Source organism: Crocuta crocuta, unplaced genomic scaffold, assembly GCF_008692635.1.
Source record: "Crocuta crocuta isolate KB4526 unplaced genomic scaffold, BGI_CrCroc_1.0 scaffold28, whole genome shotgun sequence".
Taxonomy (NCBI): domain Eukaryota; kingdom Metazoa; phylum Chordata; class Mammalia; order Carnivora; family Hyaenidae; genus Crocuta; species Crocuta crocuta.
This window is the reverse complement of record NW_027533256.1, coordinates 9033674-9060608: the sequence shown is the minus strand read 5'-3', so window position 1 is coordinate 9060608 and position 26935 is coordinate 9033674. Positions and strand designations below refer to the sequence as shown.

Sequence of the window (26935 nt, the reverse complement as noted above, 5' to 3'; positions counted from 1 at the left end):
ATGTGTTTTATTTCTGGACTCTTAATTCTATTCCATTGGTCTCTGTCTTTACAGCAATTCCACATAATTCTGATACTTGAATTTCATGAAAATTAAAAAACTTCTGTACATCAAAGAATATCAAGAAAGTGAAAATAAACAAAATGGGAGAAGATATTTACAAATCACATATATGATAAGGATCTAGTATTTAGGATCCAGAATATATGAAGAACTTCTATAACTCAACAATGAAAAGATAACTCAATCAAAAAAAGGGCAAAGGACTTGAATAGACGTTTCTCCCAAGATGATATACACATGACCAACAAGCATATGAAAACATTCAACATCTTTAGTCATTAGGGAAATGCAAATCACATGGAGATATCACTCTGTACTCACTAGATTGGTTAGAATAAGAGTCAATTAAGTACTGGCAAAGATTTGGACAAATCAGAACCTTCACACACTGCTGCTGGGAATGTAAAATGGTATGGTCACTATTGGAAACAGTGTGGCAGTTCTTCTAAAAGTTAAAAAAACAATTACCGTATGATCCAATCCTAGGAAGATACCCAAAGTAATTGAAAACAGAACTCAGACAAATACTTGTACATGAATGTTCACAGCAGCACTATCCACAAAAGCTAAGGTAAAAATAACCCAAATGTCTATCAATGGATGAAAGGATAAATAAAATGTAATAAATGCATACACTGCAATATTATTCAGTCATAAAAAGGAACAAACTATTGATACATGCTACAACATGAATGAGATTGACAACATTATGCTACAGTAAAGACGACACCAAAGATCACATATTATGATTCCATTTAATATGAAGTACCAAAAGAGATAAATCCATAGACAAAGAAAGCAGATTGGTATGAGGTTAGAGGTTGAGGAGAAAGAGAAGGAGAGAGAGAGAGAAAAAGAAAGAGAGAGAGAGGAAGGCAGGTAGAGAGGCAGATAGACAGAGAGACAGAGAGACAGAGAGAGACAGAGAAACAGAGAGAGGGAAAGAGGGAGAAAGAGAGAGAGAGAGAAACTGACTGTTAACAGGTATCACGTTTTCTTTTGGGGCAATGAAAATACTTTGAAATTTTACAATGGGTGGTTGTACAATGTTGTGAATGTACTAAATATCAATGAATTGAACCCTTTAAAATATGGCTAATTTTATGTTACGTGAATGTCACCTCAGTAATTAAAAAAAGAACATGATGATAATTTTTTTCTACTAACCCGATGAATAATTCCAGCAGAGTGAAGGTGCTTGATTCCACACAGCATCTGATAGAGAAGGTAGGACATTCTTTCATGATCTAGTTCCATCTGAATCACTTGGCAAAGATTTGCATCCATGAGCTCCATGACTATGTAACTTCATGGGTAAGAAAAGATCACAGCTAGAGTGTACAGCAACAATCTAAGAATAATGAACGAATGTAAAAAATCTTAATTATCACACTTACACATCTTGAAATTCTTCTAGGGATTTCTGTGGTGTGAAAACATTCAAAAGGCCAATTATCTGTGGGAAAAGCAGAGAGACAGAAAAATTAGACACCGCTGCTGCTTAGTAATACTTTCATTTAGGAACTGCAAATACATGTGTTTAAAAAAAATCTACCATTGGTGTAAAAATATTAAAACCTTATGTTCTAAGCCCAAGTCATCTCTTATTTTACTTAATAAAACTTTATGGCCAGAGATTAGGGGTAGAGAGGGAACCAGACGACATAGGATCTTTAGGGGGGTGAAAATAGTCTGCATGATACTATAATGGTAGATATTATATCATTACACATTTGTCCAAATCCACGGAGTGTACAATACCAAAAGAGAACCCTAATGTAACCTATGGACTCTATCACTGTAGGTTCATGATTATAATGAATGTACCAGTCTGGTGGGGGAAATGAATAATGAGGGAGGCTACACATGTGTGGGGGAAGGGAGTACATGGGAGATCTCTGTACCTTCCTCTCAATTTTTGCCATGAACCTAAAAATGCTCTTAAAAGTCTTTAAAAGAAATGTACCAACAGAAGAGCTCCACATATCCATTCCATTTATGAATACTCACTTATAAGGACCTATATTATATAATCCTCTACATAATTTATAGCAAATTTTTAAAATTGTTTTTAATATTTATTAATTTTTGAGAGACAGAGACAGGGCATGAGTGGACGAAGAGCAGAGAGAGGGAGACACAGAATATGAAGTAGGCTCCAGGCTCTGAGCTGTCAGCACAAAGCCCAATGCAGGGCTCGAACTCAGGAACTGCAAGATCATGACCTGAGCCCCAAGTCAATGCTTAACCAACTGAACCACCCAGGCACCCCAATTTATGAGCAAATGTTAAAGACCTTCCATCAACTCTTACCTAATTTAGTATCTGTATATAATCTCAGCCCTACCCCTAATGCCCTCAGTTTTTCATAATACTGAACTTTCCCAGTTTTCCTCATTCCCAGTTTATTCTCTGGTTCATCCACAGACATGCCCTCTTTCCCACCATTCTACCTTTAATCCATTTCTTTTCTCTATCTGTACCCTTTCCCTGGGCAATATATCTTTTTCTCTAAACATGTCTATGTTGGATAGTTTCCAAATATACATTAAAAGTCCCTGCTTAGTTTAGAAGTTTCAAATACACATTGCCACTTCACATGAAAGTCTCACGAAGAATATAAAATTGAACTCATTAGCATTCCTATCCAAACCCTTTACTTTTCCAGAGTGCCTTCTCTTTTACAAAGGCAGTTCAGAGTAATTTTTGACTCCTTTTTCAGTATTTTCACCATAATAAATGTTAAAAAGAATACTATTCCATTCCACTGTTAGTCTGAGCTTCAACCACTTCTTTCCAATTCCCTGAGCTACTATATCGGTAAAGGATTCTAACATCTCATCTAGACTGTCCGTACTGTAATTACTTCTGACGTTAGGTTCCCTAACAATGGTTTTCTACAAATCCAACTACCATTTTTCTGCCTATAATATGGTAAAAGAAAGACCTGATATTACTCACCTCTTCAAAAACTTAATACCAGCAAAAAAAATTTCCCAAACTCCCTTGCAGTAAGAACATTCAAAGCCTTCCATGACAGAATATCAACCCACTTTGTCTCCTGCTAAGCTCTCTATTAAAGCAGATACTTTACCCATACTAAGTTAGTTTAAACAGCGATATATTTAAAAACTCTGAATGCCTTTAAATATAGTGTTCCCAATACTTGTCATATTTACCTGCTGAATTCTGTTACTTTCAAAATTGATGTCTTTTGTAGAGTCTGACAACCTCTAGTCCTTGGCAGATTACTAAATATTCTCTTTACTTTGTTCCCACAATCTTATATGTTGTTATGGCATTTAACACACTGTAGTATAGACTCATTTTCATGACAGCCTCATCCCAATCACACCAGGATCCTTGTTGGAAAGAATTATTCCCTTTTACGGCCCTAGCACCACAGGGAGATGACTGACAAACATTTCTTACTTCACATCTCATCCTCTTTCTCCCATCCAAGTACTAACCAGGCCCGACCCAGCTTAGCTTCTGAGATCAGACGAGACTGGGCGCGTTCAGGGTGGTATGGCCGTAGGCCTGACACACATTTCTTAAATGTTTACTGACAAATATACTTAGGGATGGGAATATTTTTCTAGACAAACTTCATGAGGGTAGAATCTATGTCATTCATCTAAGCATAAAGCTTTGCTTATAAAAGGCATTCAAATATTTGTTCAGTGAATAAATTCAGAAAAAAAATTTTCAGATCAGAAAAGGTCTAACAAATTTGTTCAAGGTAGGGAAAGTGATAATAAGAATGCACCTAGCTGCTCTAAATGAATTAATTCCTGACTACCAATTAGATGAACTACACATCTACAGACTTGTAGCAATAGTAAAACTGTTCTTATCTGAGAAATCCTACAGTAGAAAAGAAGTGTTAAAGATGACAAAAACACAAAAATAAGAGATTAGTAATTGCTTAGAGCTAAGGGGGATGGGAGACAGGAAAATGAAAGCTAAACAATACACAGATTCTTTCTGAGGTGATGACAATGTTCTAGAACTGCCTGTAGACAGTCATATACATCAATGAATACACTAATAACCACTGAATTACACACATTAAATGAATTATACATTTATGTGAACTGTATCTCAATAAAGGTGTTATAAAATAAAAGATTAAGACAGAAAGTGGTCTTTTTTCCCCAAAAAAGGAAAATAAAGGAAATTATATCAATCATAGACTAGACAGCCAAACAAAAGTGTCAAGGACTGATTAAGTGGGGGTTATAGAAGTATGTGAAAGAAGTAACACTTACTAGGAGCAGGTAAAAATTCACTGAGAAACTGTACTTTGTTCTGTGAATAAAACAACAATGACAACAAAGAATAGCTGATCAGAAATGTGACCAAATAAGTTTATGAAGATTTCGAAAAGGCATTGTGAAAATGTCTCCAATCATAATATCCACGTGAACAAGATGAAGAATTCAGGAGACATCGATAACTTTTTAGTTACACAAGCAATTTCCGCTACATAAACAAAGGTCACTAATAAACTCATCCAGCTATTATGAAGACATCCTGAGCAAAACTGGGAAGTGAAGACAACAAATGAAAAGTCAGAACAAAGGAAAAAGCTATCCCCAACAGTCTGGGAAGAGAAGCCAGATTTCATATGTAAAATCTAGGGAGAAACAGAAAGTATTATACTTAATCTCCAAAAGCAAATGGTAAAAAGAAAGTAAAAGATGGGGGGCACCTAGCTGACTCAGTCCGAAGAACATGCGACTCTTGATTGTAAGGTTTTAATAAAAGTTCAAGTGCCATGTTGGATGTAGTGAGTACTTAAAAATAAAATCTTTATTATGAAAAAAAGAAAGTAAAAGATGAGAAAGATGTAACCTATTAGCAGACCTGTGACACAAAGAATAATCTGCTAAGACAATGTGAACCAAATGGCGACCTGACTTCCAAACAGGACTACAATGTTTACGGTTAGGAGGAGATGACAAGCCTCAGTTCCTCTTAAAGGATTCAATCAGTCATGAAGTACTGTGTGATAGGTGACATATGAGTGTGTTCAGAGATATGTGACCAAGTTGACAAACAAAAGCATCTATGAAAATAGTAAGAAATGCACAACAATATTAATGTACTTAGTACCACTGAACTATATGCTTAAAATGGCTAAGATAGTGAGTTTTATGTTATGTGTACTTTACCACAATAAAATAAAATAAAGAAGAGATGGGTGGGAAAAAAACATGCTTATGAGACCAATGATGAGATTAATCTATGTAAAACATGAAACTGCTGAAAAGGCAAGGCATTACAAAAACATCCATTCATCAGGGGTGTAAAAATTCCAAAATTCCTGGTTTCCTTATACATAATTGACCATTGAACAACATGGGTTTAAACTATGTGGGTTCACTTACACATGGATTTTTTCAATAAATACAGCACAGTACTGTGTAAGAATTTTCATTATGATTTTAATAACATTTTTTCTCTAGCTTGCTTTATTGTAAGAATACAATACATAGACGGGCGCCTGGGGGGCTCAGTCAGTTAAGCATCCAACTCTTGGTTTCAGCTCAGGTCATGATCTCATGGTTCCTGAGTTCAAGTCCTGCATCGAGTTCTGCATTAACACCGCAGAGCTTGCTTAGGATTCTATCAATCTCTCTCTCTCTCTCTCTCTCTCTCTCTCTCATGCCCCTCCATAACTCGTGCTTTCTCTCAAAATAAGTAAAGTTGTTTTTAAAAAAAGGGATACATGTGATACACAAAATATGTATTGATCAACTGTTTATATTATTGGTAAGGTTTCCAGTCAATAGTAGGCTATTAATAGTTAAGTCTGGGGTTGTTGAAAGTTATATGTAGATCTCAACTACACATGGGGTCAGCATCCCTAATGCTCACTTTGTTCAATCAACTGTATTTAGTTTTACATTCATTCTCTGAACAAATATGGGTGGAGCATCTACTCTACTCAGCACTCTTCTAGGTGCCAAGGGTACTACTTACTACTGCCTGTGTGGATCTCGCCACCCCGAGCAGAGGGTTACATATGTAAAACAAGCTTTCCATGCCCTCCATTTAGTCAATGGAACTATCTATTTTTGGAGTCACCTGGCTCAGGAAATAGGGAGTCACTGACCACGTCCCCAGTGCAAAACTAAGGCAATATCATCACCATCATTGCCACAAAACAGGCTACAAGGACCATGAGCAGCTCCATCTGAGAGCAGGAGACTACTAGCAAAACCCAGACAAGCTACATGGCTGGCTCCCATCTAGAACAAGAATGGTGACACACTTCTTCACTGTCACTGACTATCACCTGTATCTCTTTTTAAACACTGTTCTTCCTCTCTGGGAGACCCTCTTCCTTTAACAATCTAATTTTTACCCTATTTTTAAGAATTAGTCTAGGGTCACCCTTCCCCAAAGTGTTCCCATTTCATGAAAGCTCATGCAATCTTCTCTCCCCTGAAATCTCAGCACTTATTTTCCATCCACCACGATATGACAATCAAACCTCTAATGCTTTATCATATTTGGTATTTCACTATGTGTCTTCAAAATAACACTGTAGTAAGTTCCCCCAAATAAGGAGCCTCATCCTTTCCCGTCAGTGACTAGTAATTCCAGTGCACAGATGCTTGCAGTTAGCTCTCAAAATGTGGTAAAGTGTATTATCTCCAATCAGAAAGCATGAAGCTTACTGTATTTTATAAACTCCTCTAGACAAATACCACGAAACATCTCCAGTCAGATGCTTCTGGTTTAGTACTTCATAAAACTGTCCCTTGCATAACTCACTCATAGTTTATTTCCTTAGCTTATAAAAATCATTCCATTGAAATAATCATAAAAGTATGCTTAAAGTTTTAAAAAAGTGTAACAGTTCTCAAAATTAATGAAAGTTAGATGCTTAAGTCTGTACAATCATTAGGAAAAAGAATTAGGATGCTTTCCTAATTTCATTTAAGTATCTTCTGAAGTTTTTGCTAAACTGCTTCATAAAATCACTATCTTCACCTTAAAGTGACCAGCAAGTATCAGCATCACTTTAAAAAGTGGGAGTGGGGTAGGGAGAAATTATTTCAATTTTATATCCAATACTAAATAAAATACCATTGTCAAAGTAAAATGGAACAGTTTCATCTCTGTGTTAAGGCTACAGTTTTCTGAAATGTCAGCCTGCCAGAAAATAAAAGCAGAAGATGAGGTCAAGCCTAAATCAAGCTCTTCTAAAACAACTACCTCTTTTAAAATCCTTTTGAATTATAAGGAAATTACACAATCTAAATTTCAGCAACTGTTTTTCTTTTGATATAATTTAATAAAATTGAGAAAAAAAAATCACACTGTAGATATGTATCCCTTTTAAATAATGTTTCAAGCCAGAAGAACAATTTAAAACACCTAATATTTTAAAGGTTTTGATAGTTATATACTCATGAACAAATCTTGATTTCATCTATACTTACAACATTTTCTCAAATGTTTCACTTACATTTTTGTGATTAACGCATTTCATTAGAACTAATTCTCGGTAAGCCCGTTTAGCATGAGTCTGATTTTGAAACGGCCGGCTCAGCTTCTTGATTGCAACATTTCTTTCAAGAATGGCGTCATAAGCTGCACTGTAACAAGAAATTCAAAATCAACAAAAAAGTTTTAAAATCTGCAAAACTGAATTTATGAAACATTCATGCAGACTCCTTACTTTCTCCAAAGATAAATGGAACTGTATCAATTTCCAGTGGTTGACAGTCAACATGTTTCTACTCTACCTATTACAGCATATTCCAAAAATGCATAGCACTATTAACTGTTTCTTAAAATGCTAATGGATTCAAAGAGACAAGGGACTGTGAAGAAGACAGAAACTATACTTGTTTGTTGGGGGTCCTCCAAGATGTACCAAGCATACAATGGGCACTCAATGCATAAACGTTTAATGAGTACTCAGGCCGAATACATAACTTAAAGCCTAATGAATCCTTCACCCTGCACCTACACCAAGGAAAAACAGGATTAAAGAATACGTGTGGTCATAAATTCTACCCAAAATACTTTCTGAAGAATTCTACATAAGTAGATCACTTCCATCTTCTTTGTACACAACAAAATGAATACAGAAAGAGGAAAGAACATATATACAGAGCTATATAAAAGGTTATTAAAAAATCAAGCTTATAGATATGAATGCTAGATTTCAGGACATTAGAAGATGCTTCATAACTGTTACTGAAACACATAATTCTGTGACATAAGCAACATCATACCCATTACTCTTTGTATCTTTACCATATGACACTGACTAAACACCATATTCTACAAATGACAGATCAGAGAAAGTAAAGCACAAATAAGGTAAAGTATCTTAAAATTACAGAATGGTATTATTAAAACAGACTTTTAAAATCATTTGAATTCACCACTGCCAGAGGTTAATAAGTAATTTACCCAAGGTAAGACAGAAAAGCAAAGTTAAGACCAAAAGACTAAGACATGAGGTTATGCTTTTCATACTGAACTACCAAACATACATTAAGACTTCTGTTTATATGGTATTTGGAAAGTTAGCACACTATTGATTAAAATTATTCTCTCATCCAACTGAAAACCTGAGTTTGCTCTCTAGCTATCTCACTATATCAAATGTACTGAAAAAATATGTATTAAGAAATTGGTACTCTGGCATAAATGGACACATCTATACATAATATATAGGCCATAACTTATTTTCTATATATATACATATATACATATACACAGCAAAGCAGACATAAATATTATACTTTTGAGTTAGAAAAATACCATATTTATGTATATGTTCTCCCCAAATTAAAAAACAACATCATTAGGGGGTCACTGAAAATGATTAGTAGTAGTTTTGATTGTTTCAGATAAAGTATGATTTATATTTAACCATTAAATTCATTCCTATTAATTTTTTATGTGTTAAAGTAGTATTTCAAAATTCTAAAGGTTCAAAAGTATCTGAGTAGGTTGTACTATTTTGTATCCAAGGACTTTAGATTTCTAATTGCTGATACTTAAATGTGCACAAATTAGAGACCCCCCCAATCTTACTATCTTACTATGAATCTTAACTACCATTGGGGCCCAAAATAATGCCTTAAAAAATTAATTTCTTCAGTTGATAGTGATAGTAAACACATACAGTGAGCTTAAAAATTTTTTGCTTATATCTATTTCATAAGAATCTTTTATGAAAAAATAAGCAAAATATTTGAAGATACTTATTCCTTNCAGAAAAAGCATTTTTATATATACTTTTTACATATGTTTATATATAATTTATATAGATATTTATAAATACTATATTCTCCACAACAACCATGTAAATCAGGTGAGAAAACGGTCTTAGCAATATTAATTTCCCATGAATCACAAAGTTAGTACATCATAAAGCTCGAATCTTAACCATGGGCTGGCTTCCAGAATCGTTCCTGTATTGACTACACCACATTATTTTCTTTACATTTAATTTGTGGTTGGTTAAATGTGGTTGGTTAAAATGACAACTACTCTGCCAATAATGCTTTTTAAAGTTACCCAAATTCTGTAATTTTGGGTATTATAAATTATTTCAAGTACAGAAAAGAGAATAAATGCTGTTCTCATTACAGAAATTTGAGAGGTTTTAGCATTTTACCATAATTGCTCTGAATTTTTAAAAAAAGAAATACATCATCATAGGTAAAGTCCCCTTTCTTTGTCTCTTTTTTTGGACATAAGCATTATTCTGAGTTTGGTGTTATTAATGTTTTTTTACTTTTCTATATACATATGCACCTATAAATATATGCCACTATTTTATATATTTTCAACTACATATAAATGGTACTATAATGTATATATATTCTATATCTTCCTTTTAAACTCAACAACACTACATTTGTGAGACTGTCCGTGTTGAAACACAGTTGCAGTTCATTCTAAATACTGTATAATATTTCACTGTATGACTATATCACAATTTCTTATTCTCATGATAGACTCACTGCTATTACCAATTTTTCCTATTATAAATAGTGTTGCAAAGAAAAGGCCTATGTATGTCTCTTTATATGCACATCCAAGTGTTTTTCTAGAACCTAGGAGACCTGCAGGGTTATAAACATTTATGATTTTTAATAGATTCTGAAACAAATCTGGTTCAAGAATAGGTAATAAAGACATAATTATGCTTGAGGGTGGCTAAGAATTCCCCAAAGCACTAGGTTATTATGCTAACTTAGTAATCTAAAATCATTAGCAGAACTGTCCCCAAAACTATTCCACACTTCAGTTTATTAAGAATCATGTTGATCTATAAAGCCTAGGCCCATTGTAGAAATTAGCTTGTAAATCAATTTTAAAGATACATATGAGTTTTTGAAACATACAATGAAATATTAGCTCACTTCATTCCCCAGTGTAAAATAAGATTTCTGAAATTCCAGAGTTTCATTACAGTGTGAAAGTGATGATTAAGTGAAGCTTCTTATTATAACAACTAGCTATGGGAATAGATATATACATGGAATTAATAAGCATGCCACTTATTCTTTCCTGATATAGATATTTGTCTTTACATGGCTTATGACCAAGTATTTAATCATAATTTATACTTAAAGATGACAGTTATGATTTATAAAGTTGTGTTTAATGAATAATAAAGAACATCAACCCAGAAAAGATTACTGTCATGTTATAGTTTTAATTTAAATTTCATAGTTTTATTTCAATGTTTTTGAGGCAAGCTAAATATTTACCAATGTATCTATATTACAGGAGGAGAAAAGATACCAAGCAGTTAATGATTCTTTGCCTAATTTTTGGAAGTAAAAACTTACCATACTATTCCTTGAGCTCCTGAGCCTATAGGTTTTAAATTCTGATACCGTTTCAAAACTGTAAATGTAGAATCTCCAATCTCTACACTATAAAAATTGCTGTCACGCTTGCTTCTGCTCATGATGGCAAACAATTAATTTAATGGCTTTCATCCAAATATTCACCAAGAAGCTGCAAAATGGAACAAAATGTGATGTTAACAAAATGAATTAATTTTTTATTTAATTTATTTATTTATTTAATTTTATATTAATTATTTAATCTTAAAATTCAAGTCTTCACTGTTCACTGATAATAACACAGTATGGTAAAAGAGCTACTTCATTAAAATACATTAGAATGCAAATAGAAAGGAAAAAATACGACAGAACTTGGTTAGCATCTGCCATACTTAAGGAGAGGACTGATAGTAAAATACAAAACTTTTAAAAGGGTAAACAATTTCTTCACTATAAGTCTCTAGTATTAATATGCATATATGTCTTTACTGGAAAACTGTAAAAACATTTAAAAAAAGCAAATAATTATAACTAAACATGCTCTTAAGGTCACTTCCATAGTTTAAAATTTAAAACCAGTCCTTTTATGTATTTATTATAGAATACAGAGAACTTAATTTTTGTGAGAACAACCTCATTTAGTGTGACATGGAAAAAACAACCAACTGGCAGGCGAGTAAGCTGGTTACCATGTATCACCCCTACCTAACAAACACATCACAGTGCTGTTACCATAACACAGCCCCTGACCCCCAACAGCAATACTCAGGTGTAATGTATATGTTTTTATAATGGTTGAAAAGATGAGAAGGGTAGAAACTACAAGATAAAATAAGAAGATAACAAGTTAGGATATGAAATAAAGCAATACTGTTCTGAATTTTATGGGGACTCAGATGCATAACCTAAGTTCTGACCACAGTTCTTTGCCACATGCCTGTTTACAAGCCAAGGAAGTCTTTTTCTCCCACTTATGTGAGCTGTATTTATTGACATACCTATTACCCATTCTAGACAAAAGTGGCCTATTCCAAAATGCACACAAGACAGCTCCAAACTACTCCCCACATCCCTCAATAAGACAAGAAATGAGTTAAGTCCAAAGGATTTGTTTGTGTGTGTGGTTATAAGACAACGTCAACAAAAATAAAAATAAAAACAAAATCCTGATAAGATTTACAATGCAAAGAATCAACTTAACAAATACTAAGTGCCTAATCTGTGCCAGGCACTGTACTGCGCCCTAAGGCCAGACTATGTAGAAGCTCATGAACTGGATTCTAACAGAGTAGGATAGAAACCACTGAACTGCTCCCTGGCTGCTACTTGGAGATTAGCCTCCAAGAGGAGGCGCAGCAAGAGCTGCAAGAGGAAAACTAGTAAGGTACTGTACCAATCCAGGGAAGATAAAATTAATGAAGATTCTTAGATGTGATGGTGTTAAACAGAAACTAAAAAAAAACAAGTCCCAAGAGTGTAAGCTTTAAAAAAAGAAGATAAATAAATTGAAAACAATTGAAAAGTCAGATCAATGATTTGGATAAAGTAAAGAGGGGGCAGAGAAACACTTCCAAAATAACTAAACTAGTGATGTAATACTCCAGAGAAGTGTCTGAAATGACAAGTATCATTAATTCTACCTAACTGGAGACCAGAGGCTTAAAGAAAAGAGTTTGGTAATGATTTAAACACTTAGGTATGCTCAAATGATGCTCAAATATAGGTATTGGTTACTCAGACCAATTTCTTAACTTAACCTGAATTCCCTCTGGTCTGCTGGAGTACAGAAATAGAAAGAGAAGTGAAAAGAAGAAAAGAAGGAAGCACTGGGTGTCAGGCCCCTTATCAAATATTCTGCACGTTTATCCTGGAAACTAGGTCTGCCCAGGGCCTGGAGACAATAATGCTCTCTGGTAATTTGCACATTATGGTCAGAGACTGAGCACAGAGCCTCCTTAGTGGCAAGGAAAGGCTTCTCTCTATTCTCAGAACAGAATGGCCCAGGAGTAGGAGTGCCCATGGTATGTACACAGAAGTCTAGACTAAGCTGTGGCAGCAGCTGAGCAATGATAGCTACCATAACACCCCAGAACAGTGAAGAAAGAGATAGCAGACAGAGTACCCAAGGTAAAGTAGGCAGCCCCAGCCAGTGGTACCCTCTTCAGAAGCCACAGCTGCCACTCCTATAAACAGGAAACCAAAAACTCTACTCACTTATATTCTCAGCTGTAAATGTTTACTGGTATACCTGAGTCAAACTCTATGCTGGGTACCAAAACACAATGGTAATAAGCATCTGGCCCTCCACAGAGCTTGCAGTTAAGACAGAAAAGGAGACCTTATATTGCTTCGTATCTGTTGGTGTGTCACTATGATTGTGATAAAAGCAGTGAAGGGAAAGGACAGGATGCTAATAGAAGCAAACTTGCTAGTCTGGGCTCAAGAAAAAAATTCCCTTCATGCTGTGATGTTTGAGCAAGATCTGAATATGGACTATGAGTTAACCAGATACAGAGGGAAAGGAGTTTTCTAGGCACAACAAACAGCACATGCAAAGCAAATTCACCAACTTTAACTGCCCAATCTGAGGAGTTTGATGAATGTATACTATTCTATAACCACCATCCAAACCATGATAAAGTGTATTTCCATCCACCACAAAATGTCGCCTATGTGGGTGAACCCTCACCCACTGTGGAATGAATTGCTTAGCTGTCTTTCCTAGATCTTTATATAAATGAAATCACACAGCATTGTGTAATTTGTGTGTTTAGCTTCTTTCACTTGCCCTAATGCTGTGTTTTTAAAGACTAAAAAAAATTTTTTAATGTTTATTTATTTTTGAAAGAGACAGAATGCAAGTGGGGAAGGGGCAGAGAGAGAGGGAGACACAGAATCTGAAGCAGGCTCCAGGGTCCGAGCTGTCAGCACACAGCCCAATGCAGGGCTCAAACTCACAAACTGCGAGATCACGACCTGAGTCAAAGTCAGGTGTTTAACTGACTGAGCCACCCAGGTGCCCCTGGATTTTATTTTATTTTTTTAAAAAAATTTTTTAATGTTTTATTTATTTCTGAGAGAGAGAAAGAGCATGAGCAGGGGAGGGTCAGAGAGGGAGGGAGACGCAGAATCCAAAACAGGTTCCAGGCTCCAAGCTGGCAGTCAGCACAGAGCCTGACGCGGGGCTTGAACCCACGAACTGTGAGATCATGACCCGAGCGAAAGTCGGAGGCTTAACCAACTGAGCCACCCAGGCGCCCCTGGATTTTATTTCCTCAGGTAATCTCTACACCTAGGGTGGGGCTCCAATTCAACCCCAAGATCAGGAGTTGCACACTCCACCGAATAAACTAGGTGGGTATCCCTGCCCTAATGCTTTTAAGATTCAATGATTCATCTGTGCTGTATCCTTTTTACAACCCAATGGCATTCCACTGTGTGGATATACCAGTTGGACATTTGGATTATTGCCAATCTGGAGGTTATTACAAATGATGCTAGTATAAAAATTCACACGCCCCCTGCTATTCATCTTGGTACCTAGGAATGGGGTTTCTGACTCTTATGTTTAATTTTATAAGAAACCGCCAGTTTTCCAAAGTGCCCATACCATTTTTCAGTGCTACCAGCAAAGAGAGTTCTACTTGTTCCACCTTGCTCACGCGATTGCCATTTTACCTATACTAGTGGGTGCACAGTGGTATTTCACTGTGGTTTACATTTGCATTTCCTAATAATTAATGATGCTGGCCATTTTTTCATGGGCTTATATGCTACATCTTTTTTTGGTGAAGTAGCTAATTAATTATTTTGCACATTTAAAAATATAATTGCTTTAGTACTGATTTATATATTCTGGATATACACCCTTTATCAGATGTGCAAGCATTTTTTCCCAGTCTGTTGCTTGCCTTTCTGTTTTCTTAACAGTGTCTTTTTCTTAAAACTGTTTAAAATGATTTTAGATCAACATAGAAGTTACATAAATAGTACAGAGTTCCTGGCTATGCTTCACCCAGCTTCACTCAAATGAAAGCATTTGACATAACCACAGTACAATTATCAAAAATTGATAGTTGACAGAGAAAGTTGACATTGGTACCTACTATTAACCAACAAGGAAACTGACTGACACTGGTTCAATACTATCAAGGAAACTACAGACTTTATTCAGATTTTGCTAGTTTTTATATGCAGTGTGTGTGTGTGTACAGTTCTACGTAAACTTATCACATACATCTACTAGTGTAATCTCTGTCATAATCAGAATACAGAAGTGTTTCACCTCACCAAAGAAAACCCTTCATGTTATCCCTATATATAATCACATTTTCTTGCCAAACCTACCCCTGGCAACTATGAGCTGTTTCCATAGTATAATTTTTTTTCATTTAAATAAAGTTATAGAGGGGCGCCTGGGTGGCTCGGTTGGTTAAGCATCCGACTTCAACTCAGATCATGATCTCACGGTTTGTGGGATCGAGTCCCACATCAGGCTCTGTGTGGACAGCTCAGAGCCTGGCGCCTGCTTTGGATTCTGTGTCTCTTCCTCTCTCTGCCCCTCCCCCGCTCACACTGTGTCTCTCTCTCAAATAAGCGTTTAAAATAAATAATATTACATAAATGAAATCACATAATATATAATCTTTTATATTATAGTTTCCAATATACAGGCCTTGTAAAATTTTGTTCAGTTTCTCCTTATATATTAATATTCTGGATGCTACTGTAAATGCTTTCATGTTAGTTTACTTTTAAATTTTCAATTGCTAGTACATGGAAATACAATTAAGTTTTTTGTATAATAACTTTGTACAAATCTCATTTATTAGCCTTAGTAGCCTTTTTTGTGGATTCTTCAAGATGTTCTACAAACACAAGCAGTTTCATTTCTTCATTTCCAATGTGGATGCCTGACTTTTTCTTGCCCCACTGTACTAACCATAATTTCCATACAATCCTGAAGAGAAGTGGTAAGAGCAAACAGACAACATTCCCTGATCTTAGAGAAAGCATTCAGTCTTTCATCACTAAGTATGATGTAAATGACAGGATTTTACTAGATACCATTTAACAAGATAAGAAAGTTCTCTTTATGTCCTGTTTCACTGAGAGTTTTTAGTATTAATGAGTATTGAATTTTGTCAAATGATTTTTCTGGATCTACTGAGATAATCATATAGTTTTGCCTTCTTAGTTGGCTTATAATGATGAATTACACTGATGATTTTCAAATGTTGAACCAGCCTGTATTCCTATAGTGAATCCCACTTGGTCAAAAGTATCGTTTTTATTTTACGGATTCATTTGGCTTAAATTCTGTTGAAAGGTCCTCACTTTATTTTTATGGGGAATATTGGTTTGTAGTTTTCTTTCATGGTAAGTATAATGAGCTGGGAAGTTTTCCCTCCTCTTTTATTTTCTGAAAGGCTTTGAATGTCTGATAAAATGTCTCAGGGAAGCCTTTGAAGACGAGAGCTTTATTGTGGAAAGGTTTTCATTGCAAATTAAAACACACATACATACATACACAATTATTCGGGCTATAGATTTCTTTTTAAATGAGATTTGGTAGTTTTGTGTTTTTCAAAGAATTTCTTAATTTTATCTAAGTCATCCAATGTAATGTCTACAGGGATCTGTAATCATGTATCCTCTTTCATCCCTGTTATTGTAATCTGTGTCTTTTCTCTTTTTTCCTGATTAGTCTGGCTAGAATTTTATCACTATTATTAATCATTTAAAAAAGGTAGATTTTAATTTCTGATTTTCTCTATTGTTTATACTTTTCTATTTCACTGGTTCCTGCTCTTGTCTTTACTTCCCTCTTTTTGCTTGTTTTGGGATTGCTCTTCTCTTCTTATACGTTCTTAAAATGGAAGCTCAAAAGTATTGGTTTGAAAACTTTTTAAAAATAATAGAAGTAATTGATACTATAATTAAGTATAGCTTCTTCCCATAATTTTTTTTATCATCAGATCCATATTCAACAATAAAATAAATACAAACACTTAGTATAGGTTTTACTTTATGCCAGATTCTATTTCAAGTGCTTTATAAATTTCTTTCAATCCTCACAAGAGGCCTATGGACGTTTTCTAGTTGTTTATGGCTAATGGGTAAATTCAGTTCTTGTTACTACTACTTGGCTGGAAGCATAAATCCCATATACTCATTTTGTCTGATGTGTTTCCTTATGTTAAAATAGGAATTACTGTTTTTTCCATCTTCCAGATGATGAAATTAAGTCTTCTAGAATGGTTACAAAGTTAATAAGGAGTAGAAGGAAGACTTGAGTCCTTCACCCATATACTATATATAGAGTCCAAAAAAAAAAAAAAAAAAAATCTTGGTGGTGAAAAAGGATATGAAGGAAGAGGAACAGTTATAAATATGTTGAGTCTGAGACACCTCCAAGACATCCAAATGGAAATATCAAGTTGGTAGCCAGATACAGAACTGGACCTCAAGAGGAGAGTGTGGGTGAAAGATGCAAATTTAAGAGCTATTGTTACTGAACCAATGAGAATGATGTTAGTCAAAAGGAGTGCAGTAGGAAAGGAAAGAGACCTAAGATTCAGCTTTGTGAACACCCATATTTAATGAGCAATTAAAGATAAGCCAACAAAGAAGTAAGAGAAGAGAGCCAGACATAAACAGAAAATAAGAGAACACACTGGAGAAGCCAAGGGAAGTGTTTTAAAGAACAGTGGCCAATAGTTCTGAATGCTATAGAAATATCAAAGAAACGGCTTCAGTAATGGGGGTAGAAGCTAGACTGGAATGAGCTGAGGTGTGAGAAGTATATGATTTTAGAGACAGGTTAAGTAGGTAAGTGTCAGTACCTGTATAGAGAAATTTAGCAAAGAAAAGAAGAAACTGATAGAGAAAGGTAAATGGTCAAGGAAGGGTGATGAGATAATAGATAATATATAACATAGTATATCACAGCATATATAGCAGAGAGACAACCTGAACATATTTACCTACTAATAGAAAGGATCCAATATAGAGAGGAAGGGTGAGCATAGGGGAATGAAAAAAAAAAAAAAGAAGTTTCAGACAGCACAATATCTCTGAAAAGGCACAAAGGAATGGGGTCTCAAACACCTGTGGCCATACAGATGGAAATACTGGTGTAGCTCTGCCATCAGAAAATATCATCAAGTGACTGAGATGGAAGGATCAATTTTCAAGCTAAAGGCATTAAGGTTACTGGTTACATTTATGGAGGATGCATTTGTTGTCCTGTTCTCTCCATGATGAAGCTGGAACAGCAAAAGTGTGAAGAAGAAATTATGGCCTCTGATCACTCATGCCCTACTCACGAAAGCCTCTTCTTGGATTAAAAACAAACTACAGTTGTAAAATTTAGATGTGACTAGTTATGGGGCTTACAAGAATAAGAGAATAGACAGGCATTACTATCCCATCCAACGGATGAGTAAACTGAGGCTCAAAAAAGTTAACATGCAATCAATTGTTGTGGAAATGTTGAGGTTCAGCTCTAGCCTTCAAATTTCACCTGTCGGAGAACACTACAATGTCAACATGGCTAAATTATCAATACACAAAACTCTCATGCATCTGAAATTTATTTTCCTTTCCTTTCTGTGAAGTATTTTCACCTTTTTCCCCCCATCCCATTCTATCTACCAAAGACCAGTTTAAGTATGATCAGGAATCCTTTTCCATTCAAACCAGCTTGAACCTTAACTTCTCTCCTAAACTACTTTGTATATTTAAATACACAGATTTTACTACTAGACTGATCTTTTTGAGGGTAAGGACTCCGTTTCCTAGGTTTTCAGATTTCCAAAACATATCAGCTCTCTGTATAGTTATTATTTAAATAATAACTGCTAAAAAAGTTAACCAAGAATATGAAGTCACAAGTTACTTAATAAATTGTTCTGTTTATCTTCACTAGAGTTTTCCTTCATTAGCAGGAGGAAAAAAAAGAGATTAAATTAGGTTTTTAGGACTCAATTTCTGTGATGTCTACACAAAGAGCTACTGCTATCAGACTGGGCCACCTATAAAATGGTTGGCCTGGTAAGTCTGAATGTGGAGACAAACAAGTTAAACTAAATAGTCATATTAAAATTATTCAGGGGAAAAAAAGAATGAGTTTAACGTACCATACAGATAAGCCTCAAAGACAACAAAAACGACTCTCGTTGCATCACAAATCTATTTAATAGCTAAGTTTAGAATTTAACCAATTAACTTCAGAAGTTATCCTACAGAAAAGTAAAACTCAACAGGCAACTATAATCCTCACAATAGAAAATTAGTAAGTATTAAAACTTAAGAAGCATATTATTAAAACAGAATGAAGTAAAACCAACAGGCAAGAAACAAAATTATTTACTTATCTACCATCTCCAAAGCTGAATGAGGTGAACATACAGACACCTGTATACTTTTCTTTTTCCTAGAGCATACTTTACTCTAGCTTAATTCTCCAATCTAAAGGTGCATAAGAATGTTCAGGTGTGTGTGTATGTGTGTACACAGAAGATTTTATAGTGTCTTTTATAAGTTTGGGAACTTTCAAGAGTGATTCTGACTTTGGCTTTCCATACTGACTTTAAACTCAAGTCCAGTGTATACAGAAGAGTCCATTCTAAATAACCTGTAAAACTTGCAGAGTCAAAATCACCCCTAAAAATTATTTAAATCATTGTATACAATAATACTTAGTACAATAACTTTTAGAGCTAAATACGAGATATTCACCCTATGGGACACATAGGGACTAATTAAAGTAGAACAGCAGATTCCTGCCTCCAAGGGCATAAGCTCACTGGAATGCGCAGAACTGTCTATACTGTTTAAACTGTCACTGATCTCAGTTTGTCTGTAAGACATGCATAGTCGGATATTTAAAAGTTAAACTCGTGAAATATGAAATGTCACTGCCACAGCATTACAAATAATGAAGCTTCTAGGGAGAAGTTAGAATCTTAAAGGAATTAATTCACCTGATTCAGACTTTATTTTAAAAAAAAAAAAGACTAGCTGGACCTAGCTGAGGGCTGAAATAATGCCCCTCTAAATTTGAGACTTTAAATTTTTTTTTTAATACAAGTTAGTTAACATATAGTGTAATAATGATTTCAGGAACAGAATTTAGGGCTTCATCATTTACATATAACCCCAGTGTTCATCCCAACAAGTCCCCTCCTTAATGCCCCTCCCCCTTTCAGCCCTCCCTTCCCCCCCCCCCAACACCTCACCAGCAATTCTGTTTGTTCTCTGTATTTAAGAATCTCTTATGGTCTGTCTCCTTGTCTGATTTTATATTATCTTTGCTTCCCTTCCCTTATGTGCCTGTTTTGTATCTTAAAATTCCATATATGAGTAAGGTCACATAATATTTGTCTTTCTCTGATAGATTTCACTTAGTATAATATACTCTAGTTCCATCCACGTTGTTGCAAATGGCAAGATTTCATTATTTTTGATGCCAAGTAATATTTCATAGATATAGAACACCTTTTTTTTTTTTAAACATTTATTCATTTTGAGGGGGCAGGGGCAGAGAGAGGGAGACACACAGAATCTGAAGCAGGCTCCAGGCTCTGAGCTGTCAGCACAGATCCCCAACGTGGGGCTTGAACTCACAAACCGTGAGATCATGACCTGAGCCAAAGTTGGATGCTTAACCGATGGTGCCACTCAGGCGCCCCAAACATCTTTATCCATGCATCAGTCAATGGATACTTGGGCTCTTTCCATACTTCGGCTATTGTAGATAGTGCTGCTATAAACACTGGGGTACATACATGTGCCCCATCAAAACAGCACTCCTGTATCCTCTGGATAAATACTTAGTAGGCTGGGTCATAGGGTAGTTCTATTTTTAATTTTTTGAAAAACCTCCATATTGCTTTCCAGAGTGGCTGCACCAGTTTGCATCCATCAGCAATGCAAAAGGGTTCCTCTTTCTCTGCATCCTCGCCAACATCTGTTGTTGCCTGAGTTGTTAATTTTAGCCATTCTGACAGGTGTGAGGTGAGATCTTTTCCCTCCTTTTCTCCACTATTCACTTACAAAGAGGTTATTAGGATCTACTCCCACAGATCCTCTGTAGAAAAGTAGAGAGCAAATCCTTTAAGCATTAGTTATGTTTCCTTTAAACATGTTATCCTTTAAACATTAATGTGTCTTTAGTTATCCACTGAGTGCAGCAAGAAAGTATTCCAACTAAAAGGTAACTGGGATGCCGGGGCCACCAGCGATTCTACTATATAACAATCATACCTGGGTATGCCCTCTTTTCTAGGAAGGTTCCCACCCTCCCCCACAAAGAGGGTGGAGGAAATAAGGCCCAGTTTGTACTTCAGCAATTGGCTTTTGTTGTTTTTGTTTTGTTTTGTTTTGTTTTTTTCAGCAATTGGCTTTTGTAAGACCTATTTATAACATACATTTATCTCTTAATTGAGCTTACTTGAGTAGGTTTATTATATTCCAACCACAAAATAATGCTAACACACCAGTGTCCCTTCACAATTTCTGTATTTTGAGGCAGATGCCTTTAACTAAAATAGCAGCTACACGGAACACTAAGATTCAGAATCAGTTCCCAAGACTTCAGCCATTCAAGTAATTTATTAATGATCTCAGGACTAATAGCAGTATCCTCAGCAAAAGAGTAGGGTTCTTCTACCTCTTAAACAAGAATAACAACCCAATATATATTCTATTACCATTTATGTTTTAGTTAGCTAGCATCCAAGGTTCTAAAAATTACTTTGTACTCAAAATGGCAAGCATCTCAAAATATTAGAAAGCTGGCTCTGGGTTGCTCAACTGTATTTAAATTGTTTATGTTAGTAGTTAAAATGCTCTGAGTATTTTCTCAATGACATTCAATTCAATACAAATAAGTAACCTAATCTGCAATAATATACTGTTTCTTAAGGTACTCAAAAGACATTTTCATTTTAAAATTTTATATCTGAAAATTCCTGTAACTTTTTTTTTCAGTTATTAGGCAAGAAAGAATACGTAGAGCTTTAAGGGCATCTTTGTACAATGTGGTACCTTGGGTTAACTCTTGTGGTGTCAAAAAAACCCTGATCATACAAAAGAAGCTCCTTCCTTGAGAAAGATTTAAATGCCTGACCTTTTCCAATTATAATTTTGCCAAGTCTTCTAGTAATAAGATTCTCAGGCTCACAAGAGAAGAAATTGTTGATCACATTCAACCACCACTAGAGACACTCCCTAAAACCACAAATTAGAAGTAGCAAATGAGAAGTGTCCCAGATGCATTTTACAGGGAATTTTATTCATATTAGTTAATTCCACATATAATTACCACTAGTTATCTTGCTAGCAGTGTAATTATAATCAGAATTTTGAAAAAGTGCTAGGTGGGTGTTAGAAGAAAGTGATTCCATTACAAACAGCTTTCTGTAGTTAAATATGCCTGCTCCCAGGGGAAAAAAAATAATCACTGAATTTCAGAGTAAATTACACCATGCTTCAAAATCTGAAAGCTCAGCAAGATGGGGGACAAAAGGAGCATTTCCATGTGATTGTGATAACTAGATATAATAAATCTAAGCTGAAGATTTGCAAGATTAATAAAAAGGTTTAATTGTACAGCTACAAACCTATAATCAATCACTCAGAAAGAGCTTCAAATCTTTAGCTCATCTTCAAGATGCCCTTCATGGAGTAAAATCTATTATCTTGTACCATAAAAATCTCTCTTTTTTCACTAACAACACTTTAACAACAACAAAGGCTAGAGACTAAAAAACAAAGAATTTTTTCCTGCATAAATTCATAGCAGATACTAAGTATTTCTCCTCTAAACCCTTTCTGCCCCACACTTCCCACAAAGATTAATGGCTTGGAGTAGTTCAATAACCTATATAGGGAAAAACCTCATGGAATTTCTTAAAAGGCAATTTAAACATAACACAGGTGTCCCACATGCTAAATGGCAAAAGTGATAAAATGGCTTTTCTGGTTTGCATTTTTTGATTCATGAAAGTCAACAATGCTATTAGCTAACTTAAGAGCATTTATTTATTCCTAAAGGGATCTCTAACAATTTTAAACTATGAAACAATGAAGTGCTTTGAAGGAAAAAGATCTTTAAATAATAAAGTCAAATGATTTGATGCAACAAATGACACAAAGGAAACAAAACAAAGCATGCTAGACTCAGTAGAAGAATGAATTGATCCTAACAAGGCTCAAAAGGCCCCAGGAGAATTATAGCCCTGAGTAATAATAATTATGATACTCCTAAGGCATTAAGAAACTAAATGACCAATGTACTCCATTTCAGAAACCAGAACCTGGCCAAATTTTTTTTTATAAAGAAGTTAATCAAAGTCATGTTTTTTAAATGTAAGTATACTGAGGAGACAGAAGTCACATATATAACACACATCATTCATTGGCAATAAACATGTTGCAAAAACTCACAATTACCTCTCAAATCCTTAAAATCACCTTCCATGTTTCACTATCTCTTAAACCCCTGGAAAGCCATTCACAAGTTCCCAAAATCCAAGACCTGCTTAGTCAACTCTTCTTGAACCACTCTGCAAATTGCTCCAACACGGCAAGCAGCTTTTCTCATCTACTAAGAAGACCTTACCTTTCTAAATACAGTAAAACCTTGATTTGTGAGCATAATTCATTCTGGAAACATGCTTGTTATCCAAAGCACTCATGTATCAAAGCAAATTTCAAGAACCATTGGCTCAGCTGTGATCATGGGACATTTGCTGTCACGTACTACTCGTATTGCAAGACATCACTTGTTTATCAAGTTAAAATTATTAGAAATGTTTGTTCATCTTGGGGCACCTGGGTGGCTCAGTCGGTTAACCGTCCGACTTCGGCTCAGATCATGATCTTGCGATTTGTGGGTTCCAGCCCGACATAGGCTCTGTGCTGACAGCTTGGAGCCTGGAGCCTGCTTCATATTAGATGTCTCCCTCTGTCTCTCTCTCTCTCTGCCCCTCTCCTGCTCATGCTCTGTTTCTCTCTCTCAAAAATAAAACATTAAAAAGCATTTTTTAAAGAAGTATTTGCTCATCTTGAGGAACACTTGCAGGACAAGTTACTCACTATCCAAAGTTTTACTGTATTTTCCTTCCTTGGTATACTCATGGCTTCAATTATGATCTCCCAGTTTTATTTCCAGCCCAGAACTCTCTCCTATATATTCAACTGTCTCTTAGGCATCTGAGTATGTTCCATAAGTATTCAAACTATAAGTAGTTAAAATTGAACCTCTTTTTCTTCCAAAACTCACTCTTCCTTCTGTATCTATTTCTTTTACCAGCAATATCATTCTTCTAGTAATACAGGCTGGAAATATCAAGAGAAACTACTGGTTCCTTTTTCTTTAGTGTCACCTTCACCTTAGGATCAGTCCCTTATAGTTATTCTCACTTATTCTTTGCACACAAGGACCCTCAGGCTTTTAACAACTTTACTTTCCCATTAGTCCTCTCATGCTTCTACTTTTTTCCTTCCTCATCTTAAATCCCACAGTCCATTAGTCAGACCACCACTAAGCCAACATCCCTGCTCTGCTCTCTCCTGATGCACTAACCTAGAATAGCACAGTGTGGACCAAACTGGCTGTCTCTTCCTCTTGAGTCTATACAGAAGCTGAACAAAAACACAATGGTGCATACTGGTACTGCTTTTAAATTCAAGGCCTGCAAGCTAAGCCAGACAGATAATCCTAGATTCCCCTAGTCAGCTATCTTTTCTAATTTCTACAGTACAGGTTTGAATTGTACAGGTCCACTCCTACATGATTTTTTTCCCCAATAAATACAGTACAATACTATATAAATGTATTTTCTCTTCCTTATGATTTTCTAAATAGCATTTTTCTTAGTAACATTTTCTTTTCTCTAGCTTACTTTATTGTAAGAATACAGTATATGATATGTATATAATATGTGTTAATCATCTATGTTATCAGTAAAGTTTCCTTTATTGGACAGCAGGCTGTAAATAGTTAAGTTCTGGAGGAGTCAAAAGTCAGATGCAGATTTTCCACTGCATGAGGGCTGGTGCCCCTAACCCCCATATTATTCAAGGGTCAACAAAATCTATTTCAAATAGTCCCCTGCTCTTTAAATCTTCAACCCTACTTTACTTGCAAATACCAATCTCTTCCTAGAGAAAACCAAAGTCAGGAAATGTCCTGCCAAACTAATATCCATATATTTACTTTTGCTTCAATCTGCACTATTACAATGTAACAACAGTGCTCTGAATAACTACTGCTGCTCAAATAACCATCACTCTTTCTCCTAGTACTCAAAAATGAGTAAGGCCCTACTACTTAAAAAAAAAAAAAAATACATATGCACACTTAGAAACTCTATTTCACCATCAACAGCAATCTCTAGCCATAGGCTCCTCTCTCTCCTTCCACTCAAATTCCTCAAGCACTGTGTGCTATTTTGATCTCTTTACTCCTTAGAGAGTTCTCAACCTTCTGCTTCTATTTCCACCACTTCCATTAAACTCATTCACCAAGGTGATCAACAAACTCCTTGCTCTGAAAGTCAACTCAATTTTACTCAGCAAAATCTGGCATTCATTGTTCACCACATTCTCCTCTTTCCTTGGGTTCCTAAAAACATTGCATTTTCTGACTTTTTTTTTCACTTATCAGTCTTCCCTTACAAACTTTTTTCCCTGCCAGCCCTCAAACAGGACCATCTTCAGGACTGTCCTGGCTCTCTCCTCTTATCTCTCCCAGGGCCATCTTATCCCCACTGATGGCTTCATTTAATACTTAAAACTAGCTTTCAAATATTTAACTACCACAGAGCTTCTTCCTCTGCCCTAGATGCATATATTCAATGGTCTTTTATTAAACATCTCCATTTAGATGTCTCAAAGCTGCCTCAAACTCTGCATGTAAAAAAAGGAAGAATTCATTCCATCTCCTTCAATCCCACCAAATCTATTTCTATGTTCTTTCTAGCTCTGGGTGCTATCATGTTCAACTCAGTTATTCAAGTCAGAAACACAGACATTATCCTTGATTCTTTACCCTCCCATATCCCATTTACCATACAATTAGGAGATTCAATCTTTACCACAAATTTACTCTCTTCTAATTCACCACTCTAACTCTGGCCAACTAGTGCCTGAATTACTGTATTCTCCTAAAGAAGACCTCTAGTCTCCCTGCCCTCAATTCTTCATTCTAATGTCAGACTGATCTTATAAAGCTGATTAATTCTGAGACATCTGTCCCAGCCCATAACTCACTGTACCCCTTTAGTTATGGGGGGGGAGAGTTGAAACAGTTATACTTCTGTTGTATGCTCTCCTGGCCATAGCTGATTAGACCTAGGGTAAATAGCTGACTTAATGAGTCAATTATATTTTCTCTAGGGTATCTGGAACTGGGAGAAAAACTAAGAGGCTGTCGGTTAGTTTTGCAGTTAAAAGAAATGAAGTCAGTACAGAAAGAAAGAACAATAAAGCAGAAGCTAGAGACAAGACACCTTGTGGTGAAGGTGAGGGAGAAGGAAAGCAAAAGCACCCAATACTAATTTAGGACCCATTTTTTGGTTCCAGACAGTTGTAAGGTCCTGCTGCACTTCCTACCCTTACATATGCTGAGAGCCTCTGGGTCACTTTGTGTTTTGCCAAGGCTTCTTACTTATAACAAAAATATCCTTAAGAAAAATAATCCTTCTAACATGTAAATTTGATCCTGCATCTCCTTTGCTTAAAATCATACCTTAGTTTCCTTCTGCTCATAGGACAAAGCCCAAACCTTTCATGAGGGTTTTCAGGGCTATGGATGATTTAGCCCTGGCCTCCTCAGCCTCCAGCCACAATTTATTTTAATTCCATAATGTACCACAATCTCTATCACCTACAGGGTGACATATGGTTTCTTTTTACCTGCAACCTACTTCTCCCTACTCACTTTCCCTGGTCAAGATCTACTCCTCAGTAAGGCTTTTGAGTTTAGCGGCCAGTACAGTCACTCCCAAGGCACACTAGCTTTC

At 35.6% G+C, this 26935-nt stretch overlaps 1 protein-coding gene across 1 annotated transcript in view; it reads right to left on the bottom strand.

Annotated features, from left to right (window-relative positions):
• Window positions 1-26935, bottom strand: part of MAPK8 (mitogen-activated protein kinase 8) — a 100761-nt gene that overhangs the window by 31076 nt on the left and 42750 nt on the right. Inside the window, exons 3-6 of the mRNA XM_077746504.1 lie at window positions 10902-11073; window positions 7547-7676; window positions 1461-1519; window positions 1231-1369 (exon numbers count right to left, since the gene is read on the bottom strand). Of these exons, the coding sequence (XP_077602630.1) occupies window positions 1231-1369; window positions 1461-1519; window positions 7547-7676; window positions 10902-11023 (450 nt within the window). The 5' untranslated portion in view covers window positions 11024-11073. The remainder of the gene's footprint in view (window positions 1-1230; window positions 1370-1460; window positions 1520-7546; window positions 7677-10901; window positions 11074-26935) is intronic.